General features: G+C 43.1%; 2 protein-coding genes across 3 annotated transcripts; both read right to left on the reverse strand.

Annotated features, from left to right (window-relative positions):
* Positions 1 to 524: 524 nt before the first annotated feature.
* LOC306938956 (lamin-B3-like) lies at positions 525 to 17,291 on the reverse strand. Its single transcript, XM_079523361.1, has 13 exons — positions 17,149 to 17,291; positions 14,032 to 14,285; positions 13,008 to 13,196; positions 11,942 to 12,098; positions 10,949 to 11,074; positions 10,559 to 10,729; positions 8,975 to 9,100; positions 8,307 to 8,527; positions 7,156 to 7,375; positions 5,794 to 5,901; positions 5,436 to 5,552; positions 2,000 to 2,110; positions 525 to 701 (listed from the first exon to the last, which is right to left on the reverse strand). The coding sequence occupies exons 2-13, from the start codon at positions 14,256 to 14,258 to the stop codon at positions 666 to 668; spliced, it is 1,809 nt and encodes a 602-aa protein (XP_079379487.1). The 5' UTR covers positions 14,259 to 14,285; positions 17,149 to 17,291; the 3' UTR covers positions 525 to 665.
* A 1,705-nt stretch (positions 17,292 to 18,996) lies between these two features.
* zc3h12ab (zinc finger CCCH-type containing 12Ab) lies at positions 18,997 to 26,566 on the reverse strand. 2 transcript variants are annotated; one of them, XM_079522480.1, is made up of 6 exons: positions 26,202 to 26,566; positions 25,425 to 25,610; positions 23,215 to 23,354; positions 20,582 to 20,816; positions 20,400 to 20,500; positions 18,997 to 20,254 (listed from the first exon to the last, which is right to left on the reverse strand). In XM_079522480.1, exons 1-6 carry the CDS (start codon positions 26,399 to 26,401, stop codon positions 19,221 to 19,223), a joined length of 1,896 nt encoding a protein of 631 aa, XP_079378606.1. In that variant the 5' UTR covers positions 26,402 to 26,566; the 3' UTR covers positions 18,997 to 19,220. The 2 variants fall into 2 exon arrangements, with proteins under 2 accessions (XP_079378606.1, XP_079378605.1); XM_079522479.1 differs by having other exon boundaries at positions 25,425 to 25,622.
* Between the last annotated feature and the right edge of the window lie 1,023 nt (positions 26,567 to 27,589).

Here is a 27,589-nt window from a genome sequence, read left to right on the forward strand (position 1 = left end):
GAATGTTCCCTTTTTAATCAATGAATGGTGGCTCCACTGCCTACGATGCGTTGCGCTGCGTTCGGTAACTGCTTTAAAATTGCCCCGGTTAGTTTTTTGACCCGCGTCACACCAAGCCCCCAGTAAGGCTATCCAACGTTGAAGATGCCACTACCTACTGGTGAAATGTGGAATTGCAGCACTTAATGGAAGTGGACGGACGTTCGTCATGTGAAAAGCCCGGACCTCAAAATTGAGGTCAAACATTGTCAAATGAAAGGAAGCTTTAAGGGACACAAAGAAAGGATGAAAGCCGTGAATTTGAAACGATAACGCCACCATCCTGTTTAATTACCATCTCAGAGAATCTAGTAGAACCCGCTTCCAGACTACAATAAGTCGCACTCGTCATTTCCTGTGGAAGGAGACAGTGAAGCATGTCCAACCTTCCTGCAGCGAATATTTGTGTTCAGAGAAGGTTTTCACAAAGATGCCACTAAATCCGTTACAACTCTGCAGTTCCAATGAAGCAGCAAGACAATGGATGCATTTGCGTTAGAAAAACCTTTATTATTATGCAAACATCTATTAAAAGGTTCAGTGCGTCCCGGTAAAAAGGTTCAGTGCGAGGTGGAAGGGGGTCCAGTTAATGGTTCAGTGGGATGTGGAACGGGGTCCAGGTAATGTTACATAACGGTACAGCTCGCCTCTGCAGATGAATCCTAGAATAAGACAACACATTAGACACATGGACCCGTGTTGATTTAAAACTACGACAAAAAACGTTTCAGATGACTAAAACTGAACTGTAATTCAAAAAGACTAAAACTAAATAAACACCAACATGGACTGATTGACAAGCAATGACCATTAAATTAGCACAGGCAGCACAGCATGGGGGGGGGGGGGGAGGTCAGAGGTCGGTTATTGATTGACAACAAATTAATGCATGGAATATAAGAACCACATAAAAACCACATGGAATGAGTTAGTTCTGTTGACGTTTTTCAACTAAACTCACATTTATAAGGAAAATCTAGTACTGGACCAGTTTCATTTGGGACAATGCATGCTGGCATGCTGCGACTAGACATTTCAAATTGGCATTAAGCAAAGCCCAGCAGCTCATATGCATACAAGGCAGGAAGTCCAGTCCTCCTCACCTATCATACAGCAGAGTGCTTGCTTGTCCCCCTGCACTAACCTCAAGACACAGAACACACGTCACAGATTGATTTCCTTTTCTTTGGCTTCACAGTACGCAGCAGGGGACGGTAAACAGTGGAAACTACGGTCAACATTTCAATTGCCAACAACCACCGTCTGTGACTGTCTGTTGATGCCAATAGTCTCGAGATACAACTTCCACAATGCCTATAGAACTTCCACAATTTTCAAACGCTTCCGCCTAATAGTCGACCTCGGAAGCACTGATAAGGAATACAAAATAAAATTGATGTCCTTTCCGCCTGTGCCATCTCCCCAATGCCGCACTGTGATTGTTTGCATATACTTCTGATCTCAAGAGCAGATGAGTTTCTTTTACGGGGCAGAACTAATGCTACAAACGTAGCATTCAAACATCTTTTACGGGCGAACGACAAAGGTAGCATTCGAACATCGTGGAAGAGATAAGTCTGGCTTTAGAGATTAGTTTATGCCCAATGTGCCTTGTGTTTACATTTTGGTTTGGATGGCTTTTATGTGCATGCCTTAATAAAAGTAGTGGGTCGCAAGAGTGAGTTGACATTATTTACATGCTGGATAGCTGAAACGTTTGTCCATTCATCTGACATGTAAAGAATAATAAACAAGAAATGATGACAGTCATATTTGTCAGGTGAAACCAGCGCCGTCTCCGCTGTCTCTCCCCCCCCCCCCCCGCCCCCCCCCATCTGACTCTTGTCACTCTGAGTGCGACCCACTACTTTTACGGTATTAATGTTGATCCGAGTGGATATCGCACCAGAGCAGAGCACAGTGGTAATTTATGTCCATGTATGCATTGCATAGTGCTTACCGGTCTCCTTAAACGCCGTACATCATGCCCCTCCATGTACTCTTCGTGGAACATGCCGATTTCCTCTTCACCCGCCGCCTGGGCACACACCACATGGCGCTCCGCTGTCTCCTGGATGTAAGCAGAGAAGAGCAGATACGATCCGGGTTTGTTTTTAACATAAATTAGGTTAGATAGACTACAAATGATTCCCGAGCGCGTCGCGGCTAGGGCTCACCGCTCCAAGAAATGTGTCAAATGCGGAGAACAAAGTACGCATATGTAGGCCTATGTGACAAATAGGACTTTAAAGAGATTGTGACATAAACATTTTTATTTTCAATACATTTTCAATTAACTTTTAACATTCAGTAGATTTTCTGGCTCAAACAAGTGCTCTGATTTGCCTGTAGAGTGTGAGGTAAGACTCCACAAAGCCCATATATGACATAGGGATTTGCCAGCTGATGTCACGGTTGAGGCCTGTTTGCCTCTTTTCATTGCAGCTCAAAAGGGTTCAGAACACATAAAGTTCAGGTTGTTTGGGTGTAATTGAGGTCATAAAACCTAAGAGAAAACGAAAAATAAATAAATGAACATTAATTAATGTCATGAAACCTTCACCCTTTTTGCAAAAAAATATATATAAATGATATATATATATATATATGTTAATGACGTTAAGAAGATTTCGAACACTTTCCTGGGGGTCTATGTGTGTAATGTGGTTTTAGATACAGTATTAGCAGTGAGCCCAGTGTCTGATGCTATATATATATATATATATATATATATATATATATATATATATATATATATATATATATATATATATATATATATATATATATATATATATATATATATATGAATAGAGACGGCACCCGGAGGAAACCCTGAGGCGAAATGGACATAGTGGCCGAATTTGGTATTGCAGTTTGGACCCAAATCGTGAACGCGCTGGTCCGTTGACTATCATTGCGCACGTTCATGATGACACGTGAACGCTGTTTCATACGTGAACGCGTGCAATGATAGTCAACGGCCAGCGCGTTCACGATATGGGTCCAATCCATCCCAGAATGCACTCTGTTCCTACCCGGAAGGAGGAGTGAAATCGCCTCATGCGCTTTTGAGCAACTTAATGCAAGTGGACGGGAGGAGAAATCCGGTGCCGTCTCTATTCATATATACTCTAAGGTCTGATGTCATCGACAATGGGCTCACTTCCTTCCTGGACTACAATTCCCATAATGCTTTGGTGCACTGCTCCTCTGTGTGTATTCAGTATTTTAGCTGCGACGTGAGCGTGAGCACGTGAGATACTTCCGGGTCCTACTTTTGTGTCCCCATATACGCTTTTGTGTCCCCATAGAGTTATACTGTGACGCTCCGTCGGACTAAATCTGAGACGAAAACAACCACGAAAGTCTAATTTTACCGCTTTCCTCGCAACAACAAAGCTGCGCTGCTCTCCCAAATCTGGCGGTGACAGGCCGTCTGCCCCAAACGGAATAATAGCCATTTTATTTCATTGTGTCAACTAAATCCTCATTAATGCAAACTAGATTCAACATACTCAAGCCTGCAAACATTATAAATATGCCCCCGAAATATTTTACTGAGCAAATGGACTGTTACCACCTTCAATAATAATGATAATAATAGTCTTTATTGTCTCCACATCATATTTTTTTTTGTCATGGAAACTTGTACAAAACATTAATAATTCTACTCGAGTTGGAAGCATTAAGACCCATTTTAACCCTCAATGGCTTCCTTTCTGAAAAATAACGTCATTGTAAAAAGATTCACGCGTTTAGATATTCTATTTACAATGAGATGCAGACGGGAGCTGGTGCCACTTGGACCCGGGCGTAACGTAGCACTACAAAATTACGTCGGACTTAAATACTGAATAGGGGGAGGGCTGTCTTACTGAGACAATATGTAGTCCAAGGAAGCTTTGAGAAGGACACTTTCATGGACACTTTCATGGGAGCCAAACTCACACCGGAAGTGCAATGAATACATGGCAGTGAATGGAGCCGGCTGGACCAGCTCATAACAAACATTATTCATGAAATGGACCTTTTGTAAAGTAATCACTTCTGGAAAATAACAGAAGACATATCACAGGTTGTTTTCTAATCACTTACTTTTCGATGTGCACAGTGCACAGTATATAATTTTATCGGAGGATCTAAACAGCAGCAGGTATCGTTTCTGGCTCTGAAGTATCGCAATATTTGGCTGCCAGACAGGAAATGGTGGGAAGTCTCGCGATACTTGGTGCGTTCAGAAAGGTACTTTGTGCTCTTTAGATACCATACCTCTATAAAAATTACACAGTGTACACATCGAATAACACCACAGCAGACAATAATGTGTTACAGGTCTGTTATTTTCCAGAAGTGATTACTTTACAAAAGGTCTCAATTGTTCATAAATAATGTTTGTTCATGAGCTGGTCACTGAGCTCTCATTGACTCCAGTGCATTCTGCCAAACTTCCGGGTAGTTTGGCTCCCATGAAAGTGTCCATGAAAGTGTCATGGCGCAGCCCAGTCACGTGACCACTTCACTTCCTTCTCAGAGCTTCCTTGGTCTCAACCTAGAAACATTAAAGAGTAATGTGCACGGAGGTGTGGCCCGGTCTCCTGCGGGAGGTTGGCACATGTGCAGTGTAAACAGGAACTGCTGGAGTGTTCCAGCAGAGGTGCTAGATAGAAAGCTCATAACTTTGATTTAAACAGCAGTCACCCTTCCCTTTTCAAATGTTTTATATCATCCACAGCACTTGAATGAACAGTATCCATGTTCCTTTGTCATTTCACAAAAATAAAAGTTTAACACATCAAAAGAACATGGAAAATCCACAAAAGGAAAAACACATTTAGTAAATTTACTTTTCCTTTGTCTTTCAGTCTGTTATACACAACATTTTTTCGACAGTTATGAAATTGATTTACTTTTTAAAATAAAAACAAAATCAACATTGTACTATAGGCTATATTGTACTTTTTTTTTATATCCTTTATTATTCAGTTCAGGGTCAGCAACTCTCATGCACCTCTAGCACCTCTGCTGGAACACTCCATCATCGCAGTTCCTGTTTACACTGAGCATGTGCAAACATCCTGCAGGAGACCGAGCCACACCTCCGTGCACATTCCTCTTTATTTGTCCTAGGTCTCAACTGCGCATGTTTCTTTCCTTCCATGGAGCACCATGGAGCAACATGGCGTCGCCCGTACGGTCTTCGCGTCTCGTCCTCTTTAGACAGTCCTTGATGTAGTCCAGGAAGTAAGTGAGCCCAGTGTTGATGACATCAGAGACACTGGGCTCACTACTAAAATCTAAAACCACATAAAGACCCCCAGGAAAGTATTCGCAATCTTCTAAACGTCAGTAACATCCTTTTTTGCAAAAAGGGTGAAGTGTCTCTTTAACCTTACCTCCTGGTCGGGGGTGAGGAGGACCACCCTCACATCAGTGACCGGACCCCAGCTCTTGTGACCCTGCATGACCATGTTCCCAGGGTCAGTCTCCACCTCTGCATCTGCTGCCCAGATCTGACACACACACACACACACACTCTATACAATACAGCATGGAATTGTGGAAAAATCATTCCAAGGACAACATATTCAACGTTTTGTGTCAGAGAGGCTAAATCTCATCAAATGGTGGTTCTGTGGTTCAAATGTTGAATAAATAATGGACCTTTATATGAAAAGAGTTGAAAACCACTGGGTTAGAACTTAGAAACTACTCAGTGAGCATCAGTAGGCTACAATGTACAGTAGAACTTACAGTGAGCGTCTGGCCTCCGTGCAGGACACAGGAAGGAGGGATGTGGAAGGAAACGTTTGCTATGCTCGGGTGAGTCCTTCTGACCACCCATCCCCCTAGTGGCTGCTCCTGGAAATGTCAGCAGGCAGATAAGACAAATAAACCCAATACATTTCTTCTTTTCTAAAACAGATTATTAATGTTACGTTTAAACATTCATATTCAACCAGAACTGATGACAAACTATTGATGTTTGTCAATATTCCAGTAGATAATGAGGCAAAGCAATTAGGTCTTAATCAAAAAGGTTTATTTGAAGATAATACAAAAATGAGAGTAAGTCAAAAGATAAAGTAGATGATACAAGTTGGCTGAGTTCAAATGATTCAGTCAAAATGATGAAGTACAAAGAGTAAGGATGATATTGCCATACAAAGCAAGATGAACCAAAAGTGAGATATGGTCCGTCAGTTTAGTCGGCTATTAGCTGACTTCACTTTGACTGCCCTCAGATTATATAGAGCATGATTTCACAACACCAATGGTTTCACAATATCCCCAATACCGGGCCGGCACACGAATGTTCCGTAGCCCTTCCCAAGATTCTACCAAAACACATTAGTCATCCTTTTCTCAGAACATTTGGATACTGCCAGAACATTTGGATTCTGCCAAAAGGTCGACTTGACATGACAACAAGTTATCGTACTGCACAGAGCATCATACCATATTCCCCACCCAACCAATTCTGATCTTGAGGGAGTAATCAGAATATCTGTGGTGGAAAACAACATGTCACACAAAGGACACAGTGCTGAGACCACATGAATACACTCAGACAGCATACATAGGTCAAAAGGTTAATAGAATATACACCTGTTTATATAGAATGATACGCCTCTATATGTATGATTCCTATACAAATCTTCAGTCTTTGCTTTAGACCGGAGAGTGTAGAGACCCGGTAGCCGAGGATGTTGCAACCATACAACGCAATTTGCAACTAGGGATGCACCGATATGGAAATTCTTGGCCGATACAGATGTTTAAAATATCAATTTAGCCGATAACCGATATACGCTTATTTAGTTTTTATTTCTCCCTTTTGTGCCAGGGAAACAAATACAAGTTCAGAAACTACAGCTTGGTCGGCTGCAGATAAGCACACCAATATAGCCGACGCAGAAATGTATGCTTATCAACAGATAAATATCGGCTACTGCCATCGGTTAATGTCAGTTTTATTTGCCGATACCGATCGATAACGGAAAATATCGGCCGATACATCGGTGCATCCCTAGTTGCAACCATACGGAGTAAGTTGCAACCATACGGAGTAAGTTGCAACCATACGGCGCAAAATCATTTGACAGAGCATCTTACCTCGTCAGAGTTGTTCTTCAGTACGACGTAGTTGCCTTCTACGTCGACTTCATCGATACTGATGGGACCGGAAGCCGTGGAATTGGTGGACATCTTGTAGGCTGGCGTACCTCCACTGGATTCCTCCATCTTGCGTTTCTTCCCCCTCAGCCTACGCGCACCGTGAGCGTGCGTCCGCGGCACCGCCGAGTGCTGGATGGGGCTCGGTGACAGCTTCAGTCTGTAAGACATAGGAACGTGTCACGTTGTGAGCTTGTAGATCGGCCATTTTCTGGGAGTGACACCTAACCAAGCCCCCAGGGAGGCTCTCTAACGTTGAAGCGCTCGGCCCTAGTGGTAAGAGCGGGGACTGCAGGCGAGGATTTATGACGAGGAAACCCCGTGCATCTGGGCTTTAACATTGAGCACTCGTTTGCACTTCCGCATTTTGGACACCATATTTTGGTGTCCAAATCAAAGAAAATGCAGAAGTAGACTGTTCTTCCAGGTGCTTCAAAACGCCACTGAGCAACTTCCACTGAAATTAATAGCAGGGGGCGGAGCTGTCGCTCCGGCCTCTATCCTTTTATTACTCTATGCACCCAACCCTAACCACCATTTTCTTGGCAGTATGTTTAGGTAGCAGACTAACATTTTTAGTCAGTTTTAGTCGACGGAATCAACGCTGGTGTGCGTGTCAATACCTCTGCTCCTCTCCCGCCAACATCTTCCGGTAGGCATTGATCTCATCAGAGTACAGACAGAGTTACGACATTGAGGGGGCAGAAAACGGAGTGCTCGAGCACTGTTCATGCAGCCTGGAGTGTGACAAGCTGGAGTTTGAAATACATTGTTTTCAACGAGGGCGGGGCAAATATCAGCAATTTTAGGCATGTGTGCAACATGCACACAACTGTTTTAAAGTATTGTACAGTGACGACTAAAGTCTGTAATGTTGTACCATTACAAAAACGATCTAAAATAAAGGAATTTAAGATTAAAGCTGGGCTGTTGCCCGAGTCCAGTGCATTCTGTCAACGCTCCAGGACTTTGTCACTCTTCGCCAATATTAGTCTATGTAGAAGATTGGCCTGGCCCCATGAAGTGAACAGAGTTGTAGTAACTCTGGCTCTGATCTCCATGTCCAGAGGGTCAGGGTTAAAGGTCATTACCTCTGCTCCTCTCCCTCCAACATCTTGCGGTAGGCATTTATCTCCATGTCCAGCGCCAGCTTGACGTCCAGCAGGCTCTCGTAGTCTTCCAGCTGGCGGAGCATCTTGGCCTGCATTCCCTGCATGTCCTGTTCCTTCTGGGCCAGCCTCTGGCTCCACAGCTCCCTCTCTCTGTCCAGGGTCCGCTCCAAGTCCTGGACCCGGCCCTCCAGCGACGCTTTCTGACAGGTGCACACACAAGAATGGATGAGTTGTATTTCGAACGTCAATCAAAAAAGCACACACACACAACGTTCAAAAACGAGTAGGATGAAGTATAAAGTAGTTTGGATGTGTCAAGGCCAGAAAGTTGTTTTGCCACCTCTGTAGGCATTCCCGCATAACTTCCGGGTACGATGATGTCACATGCATACCCTCCATCACACTTTTTAAAATGCATTTAGAACCCAAGTATCTCTGCATACGCATTGACAAACATAATAGAAGCAATAACAGAAATAAAATCAATAAAAACATTTCTAAAATATTGTGCAGTTAAAAAAATAATAATACTTTGCACACTATAGCCTATTAGACATAGTAGCTCAGCCACTTAGTAAATCTGGGATATAATTTGTATGCAAAACATCGTACAACTATTCCCGTCTATAATGCTTTAGGCCACCAACCTCTTTCTGGTAGAGCTGCAGCTGTGCGCAGAGGGTCTCCACGCGGACCTTGGTTGTGGTCAACTCATCCTGGGTGGCGTTGACGGCATCGCCCTTCCTCAACGCAGTCTGCTGGGCGTTCTCGAGCTGCGGTACGCAGAGCATTGGAAGCAAACATACAGCATACACAGCGATGAGATTTTTGTCTGAAACATTCAAAACTAAAATACATTTGTTGCCTCGACAAGACAGGATTTATGTGATCATTTTAGCAGGGAAACAGACAAATTATACAGTCTTCCTTTACAGACTCTCTGGCCTAGGTTTCACTTCTTAATGCAGCGTTCACAATAGTGGCGACAACACAACAACCAACGCCTTTTCAGCTACTGTACATTGTCTCCAAGTTTAAACCCATTAAGGCCCCATTTACACTGGCAGCCAGATCCAGCCTGAATCAGATCTGTGCCACATCCAGATTGGAATCCGATTGGTTTAAATAAGTCCGTTCTAAACACAAACAAGTCACATGGAATCAGATTTTTACAAATGCGACTTGAGCCACATTCAGAGGTGGTTTCAAATCCAATTTCAGGAGATCCGAACACAGTAACCAGATCTAAATCGGATTCCATGTGACTCGTTTGTGTTTAGACTTATTTAAACAAATTGGATTCCAATCTAGATGCGACACATTGATCTGATTCAGGCTGTCAGTCTGAACACAAAGTTCCGTGACAGATCCGATCTAGTCACTTGCAAATGCAGTGTGAATGGTCGGGCCAAAAGACCAGCGTTGCTCAAGCCACAATGTGTAAATGAAAAGGGTATAGGTTACTGGAGCGCTGAAAAAAGTCAAAGCCAGCTCAACTTATTTCTAGCCCGTCAAGTCTTAGTGAAAAGAAAGTGCCGGGCATCAGTTTGTAGCATCTTGTTGCAAACTTCCATTGAAAACAGCTCGAAGCGCGTTGCTTTGTCGCCACTAGTGTGAACACGGCGTCACATTGACTTCTACCTCTTTTACTGCTGTCACGGCCATCTTGCCTCGGCTCACTGCACTGCCTTGTGCTCTAATGTTTTCCTGCACAAAATGCCTGCTGCATGTGGCTCCTTGACACAAGAGCTAAGAAAAATAATTGTTGAGGCAACAAACTGAAACATTCGAGAGAGAGGGTTAAAAGAATCTGGAAGAAAAGTGTAATGCGCGTTTGTGTGCAAGGCCAAGTCATCTCGCCTCGTTCCAACAAGTAAAGACAGCCGTGTGCGCACCTCGTGGAAATCTGCAGTATAACCAAACACGTCCTGAGCCGACAGGCACTTAAAGGACAACTTGGTTTTAGGTTGATATTAGAGAGTAAAAGATGAGTGTTAAAAAATGGCAGCAGTGTGCATATCGTCAATACTGTGTGTTGTAGGCTCAATGTCAGTTTGTCACTTCCCCCTTCACATTCAACCTAAAACATGAACCTTGTTTGAAAAACAACAAAAACAAAGTTGTCCTTTAACGTTGCTTTGAGTGGGTGTGTGTGTGTGTGTGTGTGTGCGCACGCGCGCACGCACACCTTGGCATTGGCAGTTGCAGTACTGTGCGTGTGTCTCAGGTACCTTGGCATTGAAGTTGCGTTCCAGCTCCTCTTTGTACTGGCCGATCTGTACATCGTGCTCCTGGCGGAGCTGCTGCATGGCCTCGGCCAGCTTCGTGTCGAACTCTGCACGCCTTCCTGAATCCACCTCCACCAGGCGGCTTTCATGCTTGCGCCGGATATCGTGGACCTCCTGCACGCGCGCACACACCACACACACACACACACACACACACACACACACCAGACACGAGCAACCCATGGGTTGAGAACCCCTGGCTTAGAACACATGCGTTGTAAGCTTGTAGCTCAACTATTTACACCTTTTTGGAAAATGTATGGACATTTTTTCAACATGGAAACAAAAATAACGATTAGTCGATGATGTAATAATGGTGACAGACAGGCATACCTCCTTGCCGATGTTTCTCTCGAAGTCTAGCTGCTCCTTCATAGTCTGCATCTGGTTCTCCATGTCCACCCGCCTCAGCATCTCAGAGTTCATCTGGGTCTTTGTGTCCGCCAGCACTGCATCCAACTAACACACACGGAACACAATCAATAAACCTAACGCAATACAATTAGTTATATTACCGAGCATCTTTATAAAAGTTGGCAATGGGAATGTTTAAAACGCTACTGTAAAGTAATTTCCCCTACACACACACTTCTACACCGTCTGGAAGGCAGACAGTTCAAGTTTCCTTCCGTGTAGTGACACTGTGAATGAAGAGATATTTTTTATGCATTCAAGAAGGCCATCAAAACTCTCCTTCAGGCTTGTGTTCCCTAGCAAGTTTCCCACCCCGGTCACTCACTGTTGCCATCAGGCATACGGTACAGAGTGATCAAGTCAGGGACCAGCAGATTCAGTAACAGCTTCTATCCCACAGCGGTAGTTGCACTCAATGCTGCTAAGAAATGATCTGCTGCAATACATGTTTTTTTTTATTTCCTGCTGTCTTAAGTGCAAAAAGGGTTTGTGCAATAACAGCTGCAATTACATGTTTATTGTGCAATATATATGCTTAGTGCTACAGGGGTTGTGCAATAACCAGAAGTACGGTCATGTGTGTTTTGTTGTTTTAGTTTCATATTTTTAGCTTTGTTGTTTTGTGATCTGATGCACTGATTGGTTGGCACTTCATTTTATTGTACATGTTACAATGACAATAAAGATCCATCTATCTAAGTTATAAGTTGTCCTACGCCTGTTAAACAGAGCAATGCAGATGAACTGAACAGTCTGGTGAAGTACAGTATGACACTATTGTGTTCAACCATTATAACTATACAAATATTGGCCTATTTTGCCAGGTAAACATTATGCTTCACTGCTTCCAACACTACAAGCTAGCTTAACTGGCATGGGGATAAGTTGAAAAAAGAAAATGTGCATACATACATGTTTCTGTTGAGCTTGGAGTTCATCAACGTCAGCGGTCAACCTCTTGGTCTTCGCTAGCTGGGTGCTGTGGTCAGCTTTCTTCTGGTTGAACGCTTCCTCCAGATTCCTCCACTGAGTCAGAGCATGAGCCAGGTCGCTCTCTTTCTTCTGGTTCCTGAGGAAAGAAAACAAACACGCATTGTGAACTTGTAAATCGGCTATTTTTGGTGAAGAGACTGTGGCCCATTTGCCACCGGGGTTGAACCGGTTCGGTTCTTTCCCCCCCCCCCCCCCGCCTTAATATTGAACCAGTTCAGAGCGTTTCCACTGAAAATTAATTGGTTCAGATTCAGAACTGGTTTTGGTTTGGAACTGTGAAAGCACCAAGGGTCCAAGAATCTAGAATGGAACCGGTTCTAGAACCAAAGTACTTTTGGTGGAAAAGGGGCCTTTGTGTACTGTAGGTTGAAAAAGAACGCACCAACTACAGTTTAACTCGGATCCGTTTTACCAAGTCTAGAGGGTATTAACTGGTTAAACTGAAGAGACCAAATATTAAGTATTCTGAGGCACCCTGAACTTGTGTCAAGGCACAACTTTAAGAAGCCCACGTCAGCAGGCTTCAACAAAATAAACAGAAGGTTTCAACTAGCCTTGGCTCAAGACTATCAAATATGTATTTTAATCGATCCGACTTGTACTTGTTCAGTATCCATGTCGAAAATCAATAATATACATCTATAAAGGATAGTCTGTCTTGATCCAAGGTTCACACGATGGGCATGTTCCAGGGTTAGGTTTCAACTAAACACGCAGGATTGTGGTCCTGTTTATTTAGTTGAAACCTTTGTGTTATCCTTTTAGCACCATTTGTATAAATCGTACCAATGTGCTTTTTTTGGTTGCAAACTGTTATTAAATTTTAAACTTTGTTTTTTAATAATGTAACGTTGTTCATCACATTTAGTTCATGGAACAATGAAAGTTACTAATGTGGTGTGGAGAGGAGCTGTTGATGGATTCATGGATGGATTGATGGAACGTGCCATTTGCAAACGGTTAATACATTCGTAGAATCGGTCACCTGGCTCTGAGCTTGGTGAGCTCCTCGGACAGGTTGCCGACCTCCAGCTGCTGACGGGCCCGTTCGTTGGCCATCTCATCCAGGGACTTGCGAGCGTCGGCCAGCTCCGTCTCGTAGAGCCGCCGCACGGTGCTCAGCTCCCGGGTCTTGGACTCTTCGTTCTCGTCGAGCAGCAGCACCATGGCCGACCTGACATGCAAAAACAAACTGGTCACTCCATGCTACTGCTTGTCCTCAATCCTAATATACAACTCACACCTGCTCACACCTGCTCATTTTGATAGGTCAAGATGGCCTATTCATACTCCATTTTTAGGTGTTAAGGTGACCACTGAAACGGTAAACAAGAAAGATGTTTTCGGGTGAGCGGCGAGTTGGCGTGAAGTCATGTTGTAGTTTTCGGTGGTCAACTTATAGGTTATCACCTAAAACTGGAGTTATGAATAGGCCTTTATGGTAGAGGACAGAGTATAGCAACTTACAATGGGCCTGGTCTACAAGATACACAACACTACACCTCATTGACACCCATGTACCTGTCTAACAACTTCCTAAAACCTCAACGCCACCCACAAACACAACACCAGAGGGAGTTCCACAAATCACGTTCAACCCAGATTTGACTGAAACAATTGGGTTAAATTAATTTTGCTCCTATGCTACAAAAATGTAGATTCCAGTCGTAAAGGAATGCGAGCCCTTAAACTGGCCCCTGTAAACAAACAAAAAAGATTTCCAACTGTTGTTTTTGCATAGTACTGTATGCTCCCGATCCAGATCATTTGATTTTGAGACTCGAGTCTGCCGATTTTTATATATATATCACAATATCCAAAATCAGACAATATCCAGTCCAATATCATGATATGGACATATTGATACTAGGGATGTCCCGATCACGTTTTCTTTTGCTCCCAATAAGATTCCGATCATTTGAAAATGATGTGATCGGCCCCGATTTCCGATCACAACCCTAGTTTTCATTTGATCCAACCTCTGCCTATCAGTATTCAATCAATCCCACCTCTGGCTCTCCAGCTCGATGGAGCGCTGGATATAGTTGGCGAGGCGGTCGTTGAGGTGCTGCAGCTCCTCCTTCTCCTGGACTCGGGAGAGACGAGCCGGGCTGGTCCCGGTACCAGTGCCGGACGGGGAGGAATGGGAGGACGCACGGCCACCGGAGGACCGGGGAGCGGAGCGCGAAGAGCGGCCGCTGGAGGTGAACGGGGTGGAGGTGGGCGAGGAGGCCATGCTGAGATGACGATGGTGCTACTACACCTGCAAGCGGTTCCAACACAAAAGACTTTAAACCGTGTTAAAAAAACAGTGGTGGAAAAAAACTCATATTTCTTGCTTAAGTTAAAGTATCAATACTGGAATGTAGAAATAGTTGTGACAAGTTAAAGGCCAGAATTAAACATTTACTTGAGAAAAATGTACGACACATTGTGAGCTTGTAGATCGGCTATTTTCAAATGGCGAAAATGTATATAGACTAATTCAGAAACGGGTCTCATGGTCGCAGCAAACGTTTTTCCTGTAGGCAGAGAAGACAATATCTGTGTAAACTCGCAGGTCTTCTACTAGATTAAATGGTAGAGTGACTGATGTTAGTCTGCTCAAATGTTACTATTTTACAACACTAACTTTACAAAGATGCCCAGAACATCGGGGTGAACCCGTGTAGTTTATGGCTGCTCCAACAGTAGTGGCAACATTCAACTTTGGAGAGAATTAGAAACGGAATGTCAAAAAATACACCACGGTGGCTGAGACCAGAGCCATATAGTAATGGTTGAGACGAAGCAGTGAAAGGTCCTGAAAGATACATAACGTCAGTCTTACCCAATACCCAATCTTTATGTTGTATGAACACAAGGCTGCTGTACTTCATACAGGGACGGATTAACCCCCACGAGGGCCCCTGGGCCGGTAATATTTGCAGGGCCCCCATAGTGCGCGTGCGCGCGCGTGACATTTTCGTGTTTTTCTCATCTTTTGAACCTAAATTTAACAAAATCAACAGCCAATGAAGGGTCCCAGGAGCCCTTTTCAGGGCGTCAAACCTAGTACCTCACGGTCCAATTTCCCCGAGGGGCCCCATAATGCCAAGGGCCCCTGGGCCACGGCCCCACGGTTAATTTGTCCCCGACTTCATACCTCATACCTAGCCCCTTTCGGGACCCTTGGTTAACTTTTCTGAATTTTGGACGGCGGTAGCCTAGGGTCCCTCGTAGCTTATTCCACTCTCCATAGGACGCAGATTTACCTACTCTCTGTTCACGGAGACCTGGGCCGTCGCTCGAGTGTTGGTGAGATGTTTCAAAGATGCATAACACAGCTATAGGAGACAACGGAAACGTGTGCGAAAGAGCGCTTATTGGAGTTGCCGTTTAAGTATTTTTAATCTTTTTTTTTTATTTTGCTTCGCTGCTCCTCTCTCTTCCTTGTTGACATCCCATTGTACCGCCTCCCGCACCGAGACCATGACCGAGACTGGCTAGCTGCACGTCCTAGTTACTGCCTCTGATTGGACGACCGCATACATGCAGGATGTTTATAATACTGTTCTGTCGTGGGAGGCGGGACATGGGAAGTGAGGAAGAGAGAATTTCAGAGAAGCCAAAACTTAAAAAAAAAAAAAATACTTAAACGGAAACTCCGATTAGCGCTCTCTTTTTTTTTTAAGATATTTTTTTTGCGGCTTACGCCTTTTATTGTTTTTTTTTTTTTTTGAAGGGACAGACAGTAGGCTGACAGGAAACGGGAGAGAGATGGGGGAAGACATGCAGTAAAGGCCGTGTCGGGCTCGGGAGTCGAACCCGCGGCACACTGCGACTGGATTATCAGTCGGGTGCCCAGACGGTTACGCCACCGTCTGGGCCCGATTAGCGCTCTTTCGCACACGTTTCCGTTGTCTCCTATAGCTGCTGGGTTATGCATCTTTGAAACATCTCACCAACACTCAAGCGACGGCGCAGGTCTCCGTGAACAGAGAGTAGGTCAATCTGAGTCCTATGGAGAGTGGAATAAGCTACGAGGGACCCTATAGCTACCGCCGTACAAAATTCAGAAAAAGGTAACAGAGGGTCCCAAAAGGGGCTAACCTCATACCATACTTTAAAATGCTTAGTATGAAGTATAAAGTACAGCAGCCTTGTGTTCTTGTGTTCATACACAAGGTGTTCAGACACAAGGCTGATGAATTCCTGTTCCGTTCTTTGGCTATATAGAAGTGTATATTTGTACGTCTCTAAATGTTTTGATGAATTGAACAAGGTGGACCCTCTTGTAAACAAGTGTAATGCTTGGGTCGTCCACTCACAGTTAACAGTTTTTGTATAGAGTTGTGCTTGAAATGTACTGTAATTCTGAAAACTGTTAATACTTAAAACCGGCAGCGGTACACAAAAATGCAGGTTAGAACATCAGAATGAGTGCAAAACCAACTAATAACGCAGAGTTTTTACTCAATATCAAACCCAAAACGAAATGCTAGTGCTCTAACCCGCGGCTAGCCTTGGTGATATGATAAGACACTCCGCCAGTGCTTAGTGCACCGTCACCAGTACAGTACAGCCCGTTGCTTCTCCGTGCATGTACAAAAACATATAGCCTATGTGCTTAATCGGTTCCCCCAAATGTTAACTCGCCCCTCGGAGTCTTTGTGCAATGTATTATTCCATATTATTTAATATGTATGCGTTTTAATCCCATTTGTGTCCGAACGACGTTTTTTCCCCCTAGTTTACTTCCCGTTTACATAGTTTAATTCCGGGTTTCACCGGACGCGCCCCCTCGAGTCACCGCCGTCCATTAAGAACGTCCGAGAGATTCCGACACAGGCGTGATTAAAACACCTCTCTTATTGGGAAAATACGGACTAATACGTTGCACAAAGACTCCGAAGGGCGACTTAACATTTCGGGGCAACCGGTTTGATAATGATATAACAAGTGAATCGATATTCATTCGTTGCAACAGCAAATCTGGAGCAGCAGGATCGACTCTTAAGAGCGCGTTTACAAACACGACCCCAAACAATCAAAACCTCTTACGCAAACAAAACCCGCGGCTGAAATTAATCAATCAATATTATGTGGATGGATGGATGGTGTGTTGTGGAATTTAATTTACTCACAGAAACAGTTGTACAGAAACGCTGTGGTTGTTATTATTGTAGAGGCCGGTGTAGGAGCACAGCACAGTAGCCTAAACTCGATCAGCTCAGCTGATACAGAGGAGCAGATGACTGGATGGAGAGGATACGTCACCAACACGAGACTGCATTTAAAGGGCGACGCAGGTGCGTGGAGGAGATGGACAGATTTTTGATGAATTGAACTATTGGTGGACCCTCTTGTAAACAAATGTAATGCTTTATTTGGGTCGTCCACTCACAGTTAACAGTCTTTGTATTGAGTTGTGCTTGAAATGTACTGTAATTCTGCAAACTGTTTTATTAATATTTCAATCAATCATTTTATTTCACAGTAGTATGTAGAATGGGCAGAAAAAAGTACTCAACTGTTTTTACTTAAAAGGATCCCTGGCTAATATGCAAATACTTTTTATTAGCATGTACATTCCATATATTCCATAGGGCTGGACCACACATGGACATGACCACACCCACAACACCAGAGGGGTCCAACAAACCATGTGCAACCCAGATTCGGCACAAACAATGGACTAATTTCATTTCGCTCATATGCCACCAAAATGTGGAACGCCCTACCAACAGTCATTAAGACATGTGGATCCCTTGACTCCACCTCCCCCCACCGCTTTCCCCTCACTGTTTCAGTTTTTTCCCAGTTTACCTTGTTTTATGATGATTTTCCTGTTTTTGATTTTGTGTATATTTGTATGTACGTCTCTGATGAATTGAAAAGGGTGGACCCTATTGTAAACAAGTGTAATTTATGGTGTCGTCCAGTTAACAGTTTTTGTATTGAGTTGTGCTTGAAATGTACTGTAATTCTCAAGTCCCATTTCACAAGTTCAAAATGTGTAGGCCTACAAAAGCTTTTGAAAATAGCAGATATACAAGCTCACAATGCGTCACATTGCAACGCATTGTGAGCTTGTAGATCTGCTATTTTCAAATGGACGAAATATATACGGTTACCTCCGCTCTGGTAATTCAAACACTCTCAAAGGAAAAAAGACCACGGGGACCGGGCCTTCTGCTCAGTTGCTCCTCGGCAGTGGAATGCCCTCCCAGACCACCTGAGAGCACCACAATCCGCAATAGAATTGTCAGAACAGGTCGTCTAGATTTTGAATGGACAGGTATCAGTCAAAAGGAGACATCGAAGAGGAAGGACGAGTGGGGAAGGATCAACCTATAGAATGTCAGAACAGGCCAGCTCCATATATGGAGATCTAAGAGTTTGAGGTTTGAGGTCAGATGTAGAGTTGCTGGCCGGCTCCATATATACAGATATAGGTGATGATTCAGACTGACTCCATGTATGGCTATCCAGGGTTTGATGAGGTCAGTGTTGTGATCTTCATATATGGAGACAGCCATATATGGAGCGTGTCACGAGGCATACTGACATACTGACAGCCATATATGGTCGCGTGACGTGTCACGAGGCATGATGGACTGACAGCCATACCGTGACGGACCTTCTTTAGCAGGTTTTCTAGTAATCTGCGGCTTACGGTCGCAACAACACAGTTCAGAGGCTTTGCACATGGAGTCTGGAGTCTCTGGACTAGCATGATATCGCTCAGCAAATGTCACGGCAATCTGGCCATTGTGTGTGGACATTTTAGCCAAAGGGGGTACTATAACGTCAGCAAAATCAGTAATAAAACAAATAAATAATAATAAAAATACTTTTAAATGTACAACTATACACAACATTATGGAAATGGATAGCTGCACAAACTGCAATGGCACATGGTGCCAAAATTACAAGCAATTCAATCTTTAAATTGATTATATTACTGTATGGCAACATTCCATAGGGCAACTAATGGTTGTTTACACATATCGCCATTATCCCCAGCCCTCCAACACACAGGAGCTTTACAATGTACTTCCCCTGCATTATTCAGAAAAGATACAATTTGCATCAACCTCTGCATTTGCTACAATGTGACCGTGAGATACCAATATCACCATAATACCATTCAGGCGTGACAACTTACACAGTCTTTTGGACAGAGTCCAACCTTATATGGAACAATGTTCTGACCTTATTTCAGCGGCCTGCCTTGACTTTGTAGCATCAGGATCTCAGCAGCCAGCATTTGTGGATCCATCAACTGAGGAAACATGTCCATGGCCTTGTCTACCAGACAGGCATTAAAGATGGCTAGGAGCTTCTTTCGGACATCCTCTCTCTCCTTTCCACAAGGACCTGGTTGTGTCATATGGGAGGGCTCCCAGTGTGGCTTCTCTCCAGACATTCCGGATAGTGCTTGAGGATAGCCCTGAAATGGATCTGACCAGTAGGTCTGGTGGAGAGAGTCTTGAGCCCTGCTATGCTGGAATTCTCCTGGGTGGCTGTGTGCATGCATGCTCACTGGATATACAGATGCCCCATAGCCATAGTAATGAGAAGGAGTGTAAGCTATAATGTCTGGGTGGTGGGTGCTGGCTAGCCCCATGCTATGGTGTTGGCTATGGGGATGAAAGCCACCTGTGGCCCACGAAGAGGACGAAACATTTGAGCAGCAACTACATGGTGTATTTTTAGGGGAACCAATGTTGAGCACTTTTAGGGGTACTGTTGGCTCACATTGGAGTGGCCTGGAACTGGAGTTGGGATGGAAGCTCCTGTAACTGGCTCCATAGCGGTGATCAGTGTGGTCCCAGTAGGTCTCAATTGGTGGACTATCTATGGAGCCCAAACCAGAGTCCAGCTGCTCCTGAGAGCCAGAGGAGAAAAGAGAGTCCAGGTCAGAAGGAGAGTGTTGACTGACCTTCTCTTTCCTAGATGTTGGCCGCCTGCTGGAGTGGTGAGCCCCTTTGATCAGAACAACATTTTCACTGGTGTGGCCTTTCTTCAAAGAGCCTCTCCACTGTTCCAGGGTCAGTTTCTGGGCCATCGCCTCCTCCAGAGAGAGGTCATTGGCAGTCACTGGACCAGAACCCAATAAAGAATGTTTATGGGCTGATGAAGATTGCCTGGCCTTCTCGCGAAGCTCATCGGCGAGAGAGCAATGGGAATTGTTGGCACGGTCTGGATGGTGGAATTTACATTTAATTCCATAAGTGCATTTCTTCCCTGAATGAGGATAGATTTATGAGATCATTATAGTGCTGTTTATTTTTTCCATATATCAATACAAAATGCACACAAACTTATATTATATTATACAGATTGAGACCAGATATTGAAAAATCATATTATTATATGGAAGTGGCCTCACCATAAGGACACAGCTGCTTCTTGGGTGTCCTTGGGACCTTTCTCAGGAAGTTGTCCAAAGCTGGTCCATGGCGACCTAGAGGGTCATCGGGAGGCATAAACCTGCAGATGAGATTCACGTTAGGTATCATCTGCCTAATACTCCCAAGAAGCAAGTATAGTGAGTGACAGAAGATGATTTACTTGTCATTAACAAAGGAGTACATGAGAAGCCTCTCCTCTATGAACCGCTTCCACTCCGGGTTCTCTCCTTGGAGATCACGGTACGTGTCGTTGGACACAACGATGCCATCAGATTCGTATGCCAGCTTGACAATGAAGCGGTCATCATAGCAGATCACCCGTTTGCCAGCGATGCGGCGCGAAGGTGTAAATACCAGACATTTCTTCCTCTCAAGGTCCCACAGAATGTGTTGGTCTTCGCAGAACATTTTATGAAAAAGATAGGGTAGATGTCAGATTTATCACTGAAACAAGAATTTATATTTATTTCTGGCTATGTTGATCTACCGGTCTCTATAGTCTATACTATACAGTGTACAATATATTGCATGAAGTATCGTTTATACTGTATTTTGCTTATCTTTGAGTAAATAGTTGAGACAAATGCCTTGTATGCCTTGTACAAATATCTGGCAATGATAAATAATTCTGATAGTATAGATAAATACTAATAATGAACTGAAGAATTAAAAGCAACCAACAATTTTATATAATAGCCTCTACTATTTTCTGAAAGGTAATTTTATTAGACATTGTGAGGACAACGTTGTGAGAAAAGGGCCTTGAGTTCCCTCTCCAATGAAATGTATTCCAATCCTCTCCATGAATGAATCAAGTGTCAGTGATATCAAAAGCAAACAGGTTCTGCAGAATAGGACAATAGGATCTGGAAATGATCATGCTTTTACAACCACTGTTGGTAATAGATGAACAGGCAGTTATCTATGAGTAACACAGGAAATGATATAGCTGATAAAATAAAAGTCCCAGGTTAGCAACATTTGAGTATGAAGTACACAGATCAAAAGTGAGGTTCATTCCAGTTGGAAAGGGAAACTTTCTGGGGTATTTCCATCAGTGTCTAATTCAAGATTCAACATAACATTATTGTCTGTCACAAGGAACATAAATCTCTTGTGGTCTCTTTGACCAGGCTCAGCAGTGCATATTTAGTGGCAGCGGTGGCCGAACGGATTGCGGAGCGGTCTTGATACCGGAAGGTCGCCAGTTCGAATCAGCGGTCCGACACGTTAAAATTACCACCGCTGAAGTGCCCTTGAGCAAGGCATTGCACCACTACCATGAAATGTTCTATGAGCAGGGCCTGGCTGGAAACAAGTTCTTGAGCTTAGCCCAGATACCCTGGGTAAATATAGTAACTATGCTTTGCTATTTAAAACACATGTACTGTAAACGCACGCATGCACACACACAGCAATGGTAGCATTTTTTCGCTAGCTTTGCTTTGGAGTTGATCGATTGGTATAGGATATTATTGTCTCCACCAGGCCGAAGGCATGAGAGAGTATGTTTTGCACTCCGTCCGTGTGTCCGTGTGTGTGTGTGTGTGTCCGTCTGTCTGTTACCAGCTAATCTCCGGCACCGTTAACCCGGTCGATGCCAAACTTTGCACACACACTCCCTGGATGCCAACGATGAACCTCTGCCCCACATTTTCCAGAACGGTCTGTTATAGCGCCACCATGAGGCAGCTTTTCACATTTTTTACCTAAAACTGCACCGATCTGTGTGAAACGTTGCATGCACACTCCCTAGAGGCCAAGGACAAACCGTTGACCTGCATTTTCCGCATCTGCCTTTTATAGCGCCACCAGGAGGCCGACTTTTGTAAAACACATTTTTTTATATTACTCCTCCAGATTCTGTCCAAAAATCTCACAAATCGTTACACACTATCTCTATGGTCATGTGCTCAAGTCGGATCTGTCCGATATTTCATATTCCATCCTAATTGGCTATAATTAGCTTTCACAGTTTGCAAGATTGCCCCGTTTTGAACAAAAGCCTCAAATCATGAACGCAGCATGCAATTTACGTGAAATCTTTCACACATTTTCTTACTAGGCTGAGGAATATATCCCACCCTTTACACATTGGCCTGTTATAGCGCCACCAACAGGTTGATTTTTGCAAAACACATTTTTGGAACAATTAATCCTAAACATTTTGCCAAACATCTCACACAGTCCTATCCTCCTGGTGGAGACCTGTGCCCAGAAGGGCACTTTTTCTAGTTATAGTATATGATACACCAGTAAGACGCCCTAAAGGGCAGGGTCGCGCTGAAACAACAGAGCTCCTTAATATGGCACAGTTGAGAAGCAGGAGTTAAAAAATGAATCTGGTGTCAGTGAGGTCAGATGTACAGTTGCTGGCTGGCTCAATATATGCAGATCTAAGTATGTCAAACCATGTATGGCTATCCAGGGTTTGATGAGGTCAGTGTTATGATCTTCATATATGGAGATCTAGGTGATGATAGTCAGCTCCACATATGGAGATCCATGTGTTGTACCAACTTCATTTGCAAGTGTGACTCGCGTCGCAGCAACCACACTGGTTATTGCGACCGCAGGTCGCATTTACTATAATCGTGCATTTCCCGTCAGTGTGTTGGTTGGATGGTCGGTTGGTCACCCCAGGCATGCCCCCATATATGGTGCCCAGGTCATCGTGACATCACGTGACATCAGCCCCATATGGTGCCCAGGTCATCGTGACATCACGTCACGTGACATAATCAGGGATAGATATGTCATAGAAAATGCAACCTGCTGTCGCAGTTACTGTACCTGTGATGGGGACATCAGGTCTGGGGTGCGCCTTCCTCCATGATGGCACAAACACAGTGACATCAGTGTGACCTCTTTCAAGGAAGTAGCTCACAGCCAAGTGGATTCCCAGACAAGAGAACACTTCCTTGTTTCCGTGGCTGAATAAGCACAGGAAAAATGAAATAGCATGAGCAAGCAAGCGTTTGGTCTTCAAATGAAACAGTAGTTTATTACTGCAAGCACACATGCAAACATGCTTTCACCGTACCATTGATTGCCTGTTGCTGTCTTTTTATATCGCACTGTTTTTGTTCTTTTCTTAATGCCCTTTTTATTATGTTCTCTAATGTTTGTTTATATTGTATTGTTTGCCCTTTGTCTTTAATATTTAATCTGTACAGCACTTTGGTTGACCTGGTCATGTTAAATGTGCTATATAAATACAATTGGAGTTGAGTTGAGTTGAGTTGAGTTGAGTTGAGTTGAGTTGAGTACCTGTTAATTTCATTCAATGCTGTAGTAGTAGACGGCAATGACACATTCCGCTTTCATGGCAACAAGTTACATAAAAAATGCAGTTGTGTGAACAAATATGTAGCAGCACTTACAGTATTTCCACAGCATATCGCAACATTTGCTATGCAAATGACTAAACTGCCCAATATACAAGAAGTCGGGCCACTTGTCTCAGACACAATTCTACAAATCTAATTGAATTGCTAAAATCTAAGAACCAAAATAAATGAAATAAAACACGAGTAACGTTTTATTTGCTACATTTAGCAAACAGTGGTACAATTGAATTGAAATAATTTGTTCAAGTTACCAAAGTAAAAGTACTGTTTTTAGTCTAGTGAGATATTATATACCGGTAACTACAGAGGTTCGGGCCACTACGCAGCCCTCACATCTAGAGTTCGGCTCCATTAAGCCAATTTTAACATATAAGAAAAGTTATAGAACTTTAATTGGAATTGGTACAGGCATCAAAATAAAAAATACAAATAAATATCTCAAGATCTAATGTAATTGTGCCAAACCACCTACATTACACAGCAAAATGTTAATTTAACTCTGGGAGTATACGAATTAAACCAAAATGGACCCATAATTGAGGATTTTATAGTGTAGTATAGTGATCATACCTAATTGCCTAATTACAGTATGCTCTGTCACCCGCCAAAAATAGGCAATCTATATCTGACTTCAGAAGAATGGAGCCATGAATTAAAGTGTTGTCAGGCCTGTTTCTATTCTGTGCACTGCAGACCTATAAAACAACTGTTCTCTGAGGAGAGCGGAAAACTGTGATTTGCATGTTAAGATTTGCATACATTCTGCGGTGAGTGCAGAATGTACCTGCACAGGCGTGCCTGTGTTGTGTGCACAAAATGGGACAGTACAAATTATAGACGTGTGTGTGTGTGTGCGTGTGTGTGTGTGTGTGTGTGTGTGTGTGTGTGTGTGTGTGTGTGTGTGTGTGTGTGTGTGTGTGTGTGCGCGTGCGTGCGTGCGTGCGTGTGGCACGCATGTATAAAAGAAGGTGAGTGTACGTGAGGCAGAAAAGGTTGAGTCTTCCCACAGGCAGAGACTGGAATATAAGATGTTATCTTAAGGCTTAATTCACTGAGGGCATTCTCAACAGACTATGTAATTTATGAAGAGCTGGCAAGGACAGAATGTACCGTATTCTAAATGGCAACAGATATCCCTAGGATATTCAGCATCCCTATTCTGAGCATGTTATAAACGGCTATATATATATACAAGCTCTACGTGAGTTTATAGATCGGCTTTTTGTGGCAAAGAGTTTTGGTATTGAAGGACAAAACTGGGTTAAGTCAAGTATCAGACTCCTGGGGACCCCGGTCAACAAAATATGTACGGTTTAAGTGGTTAAGTAGTACATGTTTGAAAAACTGCCTCATTATCTTCTAAAACAGTGGTTCTCAAGTCAACATGAGGTCTGGGGATCCCCAGGGTTCCTTGAGGGGCATTAGTAGTAGTAGTCGTAATAGCATAAATCTGCTAACTGAGAAGTTAACCAGTATAGAGTAATGCCCAGTGGATAATAGGCTAATAATGATACCTCCAAATAATTTCAAGGCAGCAGAACAGTCAGTTCAGAAAAACATTCTTAATGCTAATTGGCTACTTCATTGGATGACTGTGTTGTACAATTGAAACAAATTTGTTTGTTTGTTCAATGAGCGTTTACATTTTCCCACCTCATAGCCACATTGCTCCCATCAATGACGATGGGTCTCAGAGCGTCCCCATCCACACCGGCCTCTTCTCTGCTGAGAGACATGGAGTGCTCCTCCCGGCTCCTGGACAACGGCAGCGACATGATGGTGACCGGCACCTCCTTCTCTTCTGGGCTGACACCAGCCTGGACCAGCTCCCCGAGAACCCTGTTAGTCAGCCTGTCACAATTATTATATTATCACCTGATTGCAATTATTCAAGGTAATCGCAATAAAATAAAGTGGGTAACATTGGCACAAAAACTAATTTTACCTACTTTTGTTTTTTTACTTCTGTAAACCTTTGATGTGACAATAAAGCTGATTCTTGCATGATCATCGTAATCGTTACCATTTTGATAAATGTTCATACATAAAGATAAAGATAGGGGAAATAGCAGATCTACAAGCTCACAAAGCCTCGCATTGCAGCGGCGTTGTAAGCTTGTAGATCGGTTATTTACACTATTACATTTTTTGGGGGCGAAAGCATAGCCTAATTATTTAAAAGAAAATGGCAATTTTGGTCATAGTACATTATTTATTTCTTTATTATTGGTACCTGTCATTGTCAGTCATTTCTTTGTATATTTAAGTTATTTGTCATATCTTGCCATATGCAATTATTGTTCACATAGCCTAAAAGCCAAACAGAAACAGAAAACAAATTTATGTTCCAGTGTTCAAGGCCAAAAACACAATTAAATCTTTAATCACAATTATTTGTATGACAATTAATCGTCAACTAAAATGCCCTACCTGTTAGTGTCTGTGTTCAGGCCAAACCTCTGCAGTACGACCTGCACCTGTTCTGTGGAATATCCCAGTTTATGGAAGAAGTCAAGCTGAGTCTCTCCATGGGGTTCCAACAGAGGGATCTTGGACTCATTGAGGAAAGAAGGATGACCACCGCACCACAAGACTGGGGCTCGGGGTTCTGGTTGTCGACTTCCATGCATCTGTGTCAGTCTGTGTGGTTCAGACTGGCTGCATACAGGGTTTCGTTTCAACAACAACACCAGCTTTCATCTCTCCATCTTCCATGCAACTTAGAAAGCATATTTAGTGTTAGTTGCTGAACTGTTCAGCTCATGTTATTGGGATTTAAATCACTGGCAGCTGAGCATGAGCAAAATTAACTGACTTTACAACAATTGATATATCATTGTCATGGTAGTTATTGATATAAACATTATGAATACAGAAACAATAGTAGCCTATAGGCTACTGTATGTAGCCTACCTGTCACATAAATTGCATCTTATTTTTATCACAGCCCACTTTTAAATAGCTATTAGACCTGCGTATCTATCTATACCAGTATAGATACTGTAGATGTGGCTATAGATTATATAGCCTACCCATGTATTTAAGATAAATAAAAATAGATGATTCTACTAAACTTCTATTTAAGATTTATAGAATACCGTAAATAAAATAAATGATACTACTAAACTTTATTTTAAGGTAACTTACCCGGACGGTGACACTTGAAACTGTTTTCTGTGCGACGATGGCATGTGTTTGCACCATTGAGTTATATGGTGGTTTACACTTCTGTGTCAAATATAATCCGAGGTGATGAAATCAGTCGCCGGAGCTGGCATGAGGAAGTTGCATGCATAATAAACCAATGTAGGTTTGTAGGCTATGTAATGTTGCTTGCAGCTTGGTTACCTGATGTGTTTGTCAGAATTCAGTGCTCAGATTGTGCATTAAGAAGGGAGGGGGTGGGGGGGGGGGCTAATGTAAATCATTAGAGCTCATGAACCCGTCAGTTTTGCCAACCCCCCTCCCTCTCTCTCTCTTTCTCTCTCATAATGGGCCACACACTGAAAATGCACTTTTTGCTGGTGTGTGAATGTAGGAAGTGAGGACGCTGGCGTCGACTGTTCGCGCTTCACCTCCCAATGTATGAATGAATGAACCATTGTAAAGCGCTATAAAATGCAATTCATTACAGGTCAATAAATACTAAATCATGCTACGAGGATAAAACATTGCATTAAGTATTAAGACTTGTTTACATCAGGGTCTAATTCATTAGAGTATTGATTGAATACTTTATTAACGGTTTGCAAAAAAGCACAGTTTAAAACAAATGCAATGCTAAAAGTAAAAAGGATTGAACCTAAGAAAGCTCTATG

The sequence above is a fragment of the Electrona antarctica genome, assembly GCF_951216825.1.
Source record: "Electrona antarctica genome assembly, chromosome: 15".
Taxonomy (NCBI): Eukaryota; Metazoa; Chordata; class Actinopteri; order Myctophiformes; family Myctophidae; genus Electrona; species Electrona antarctica.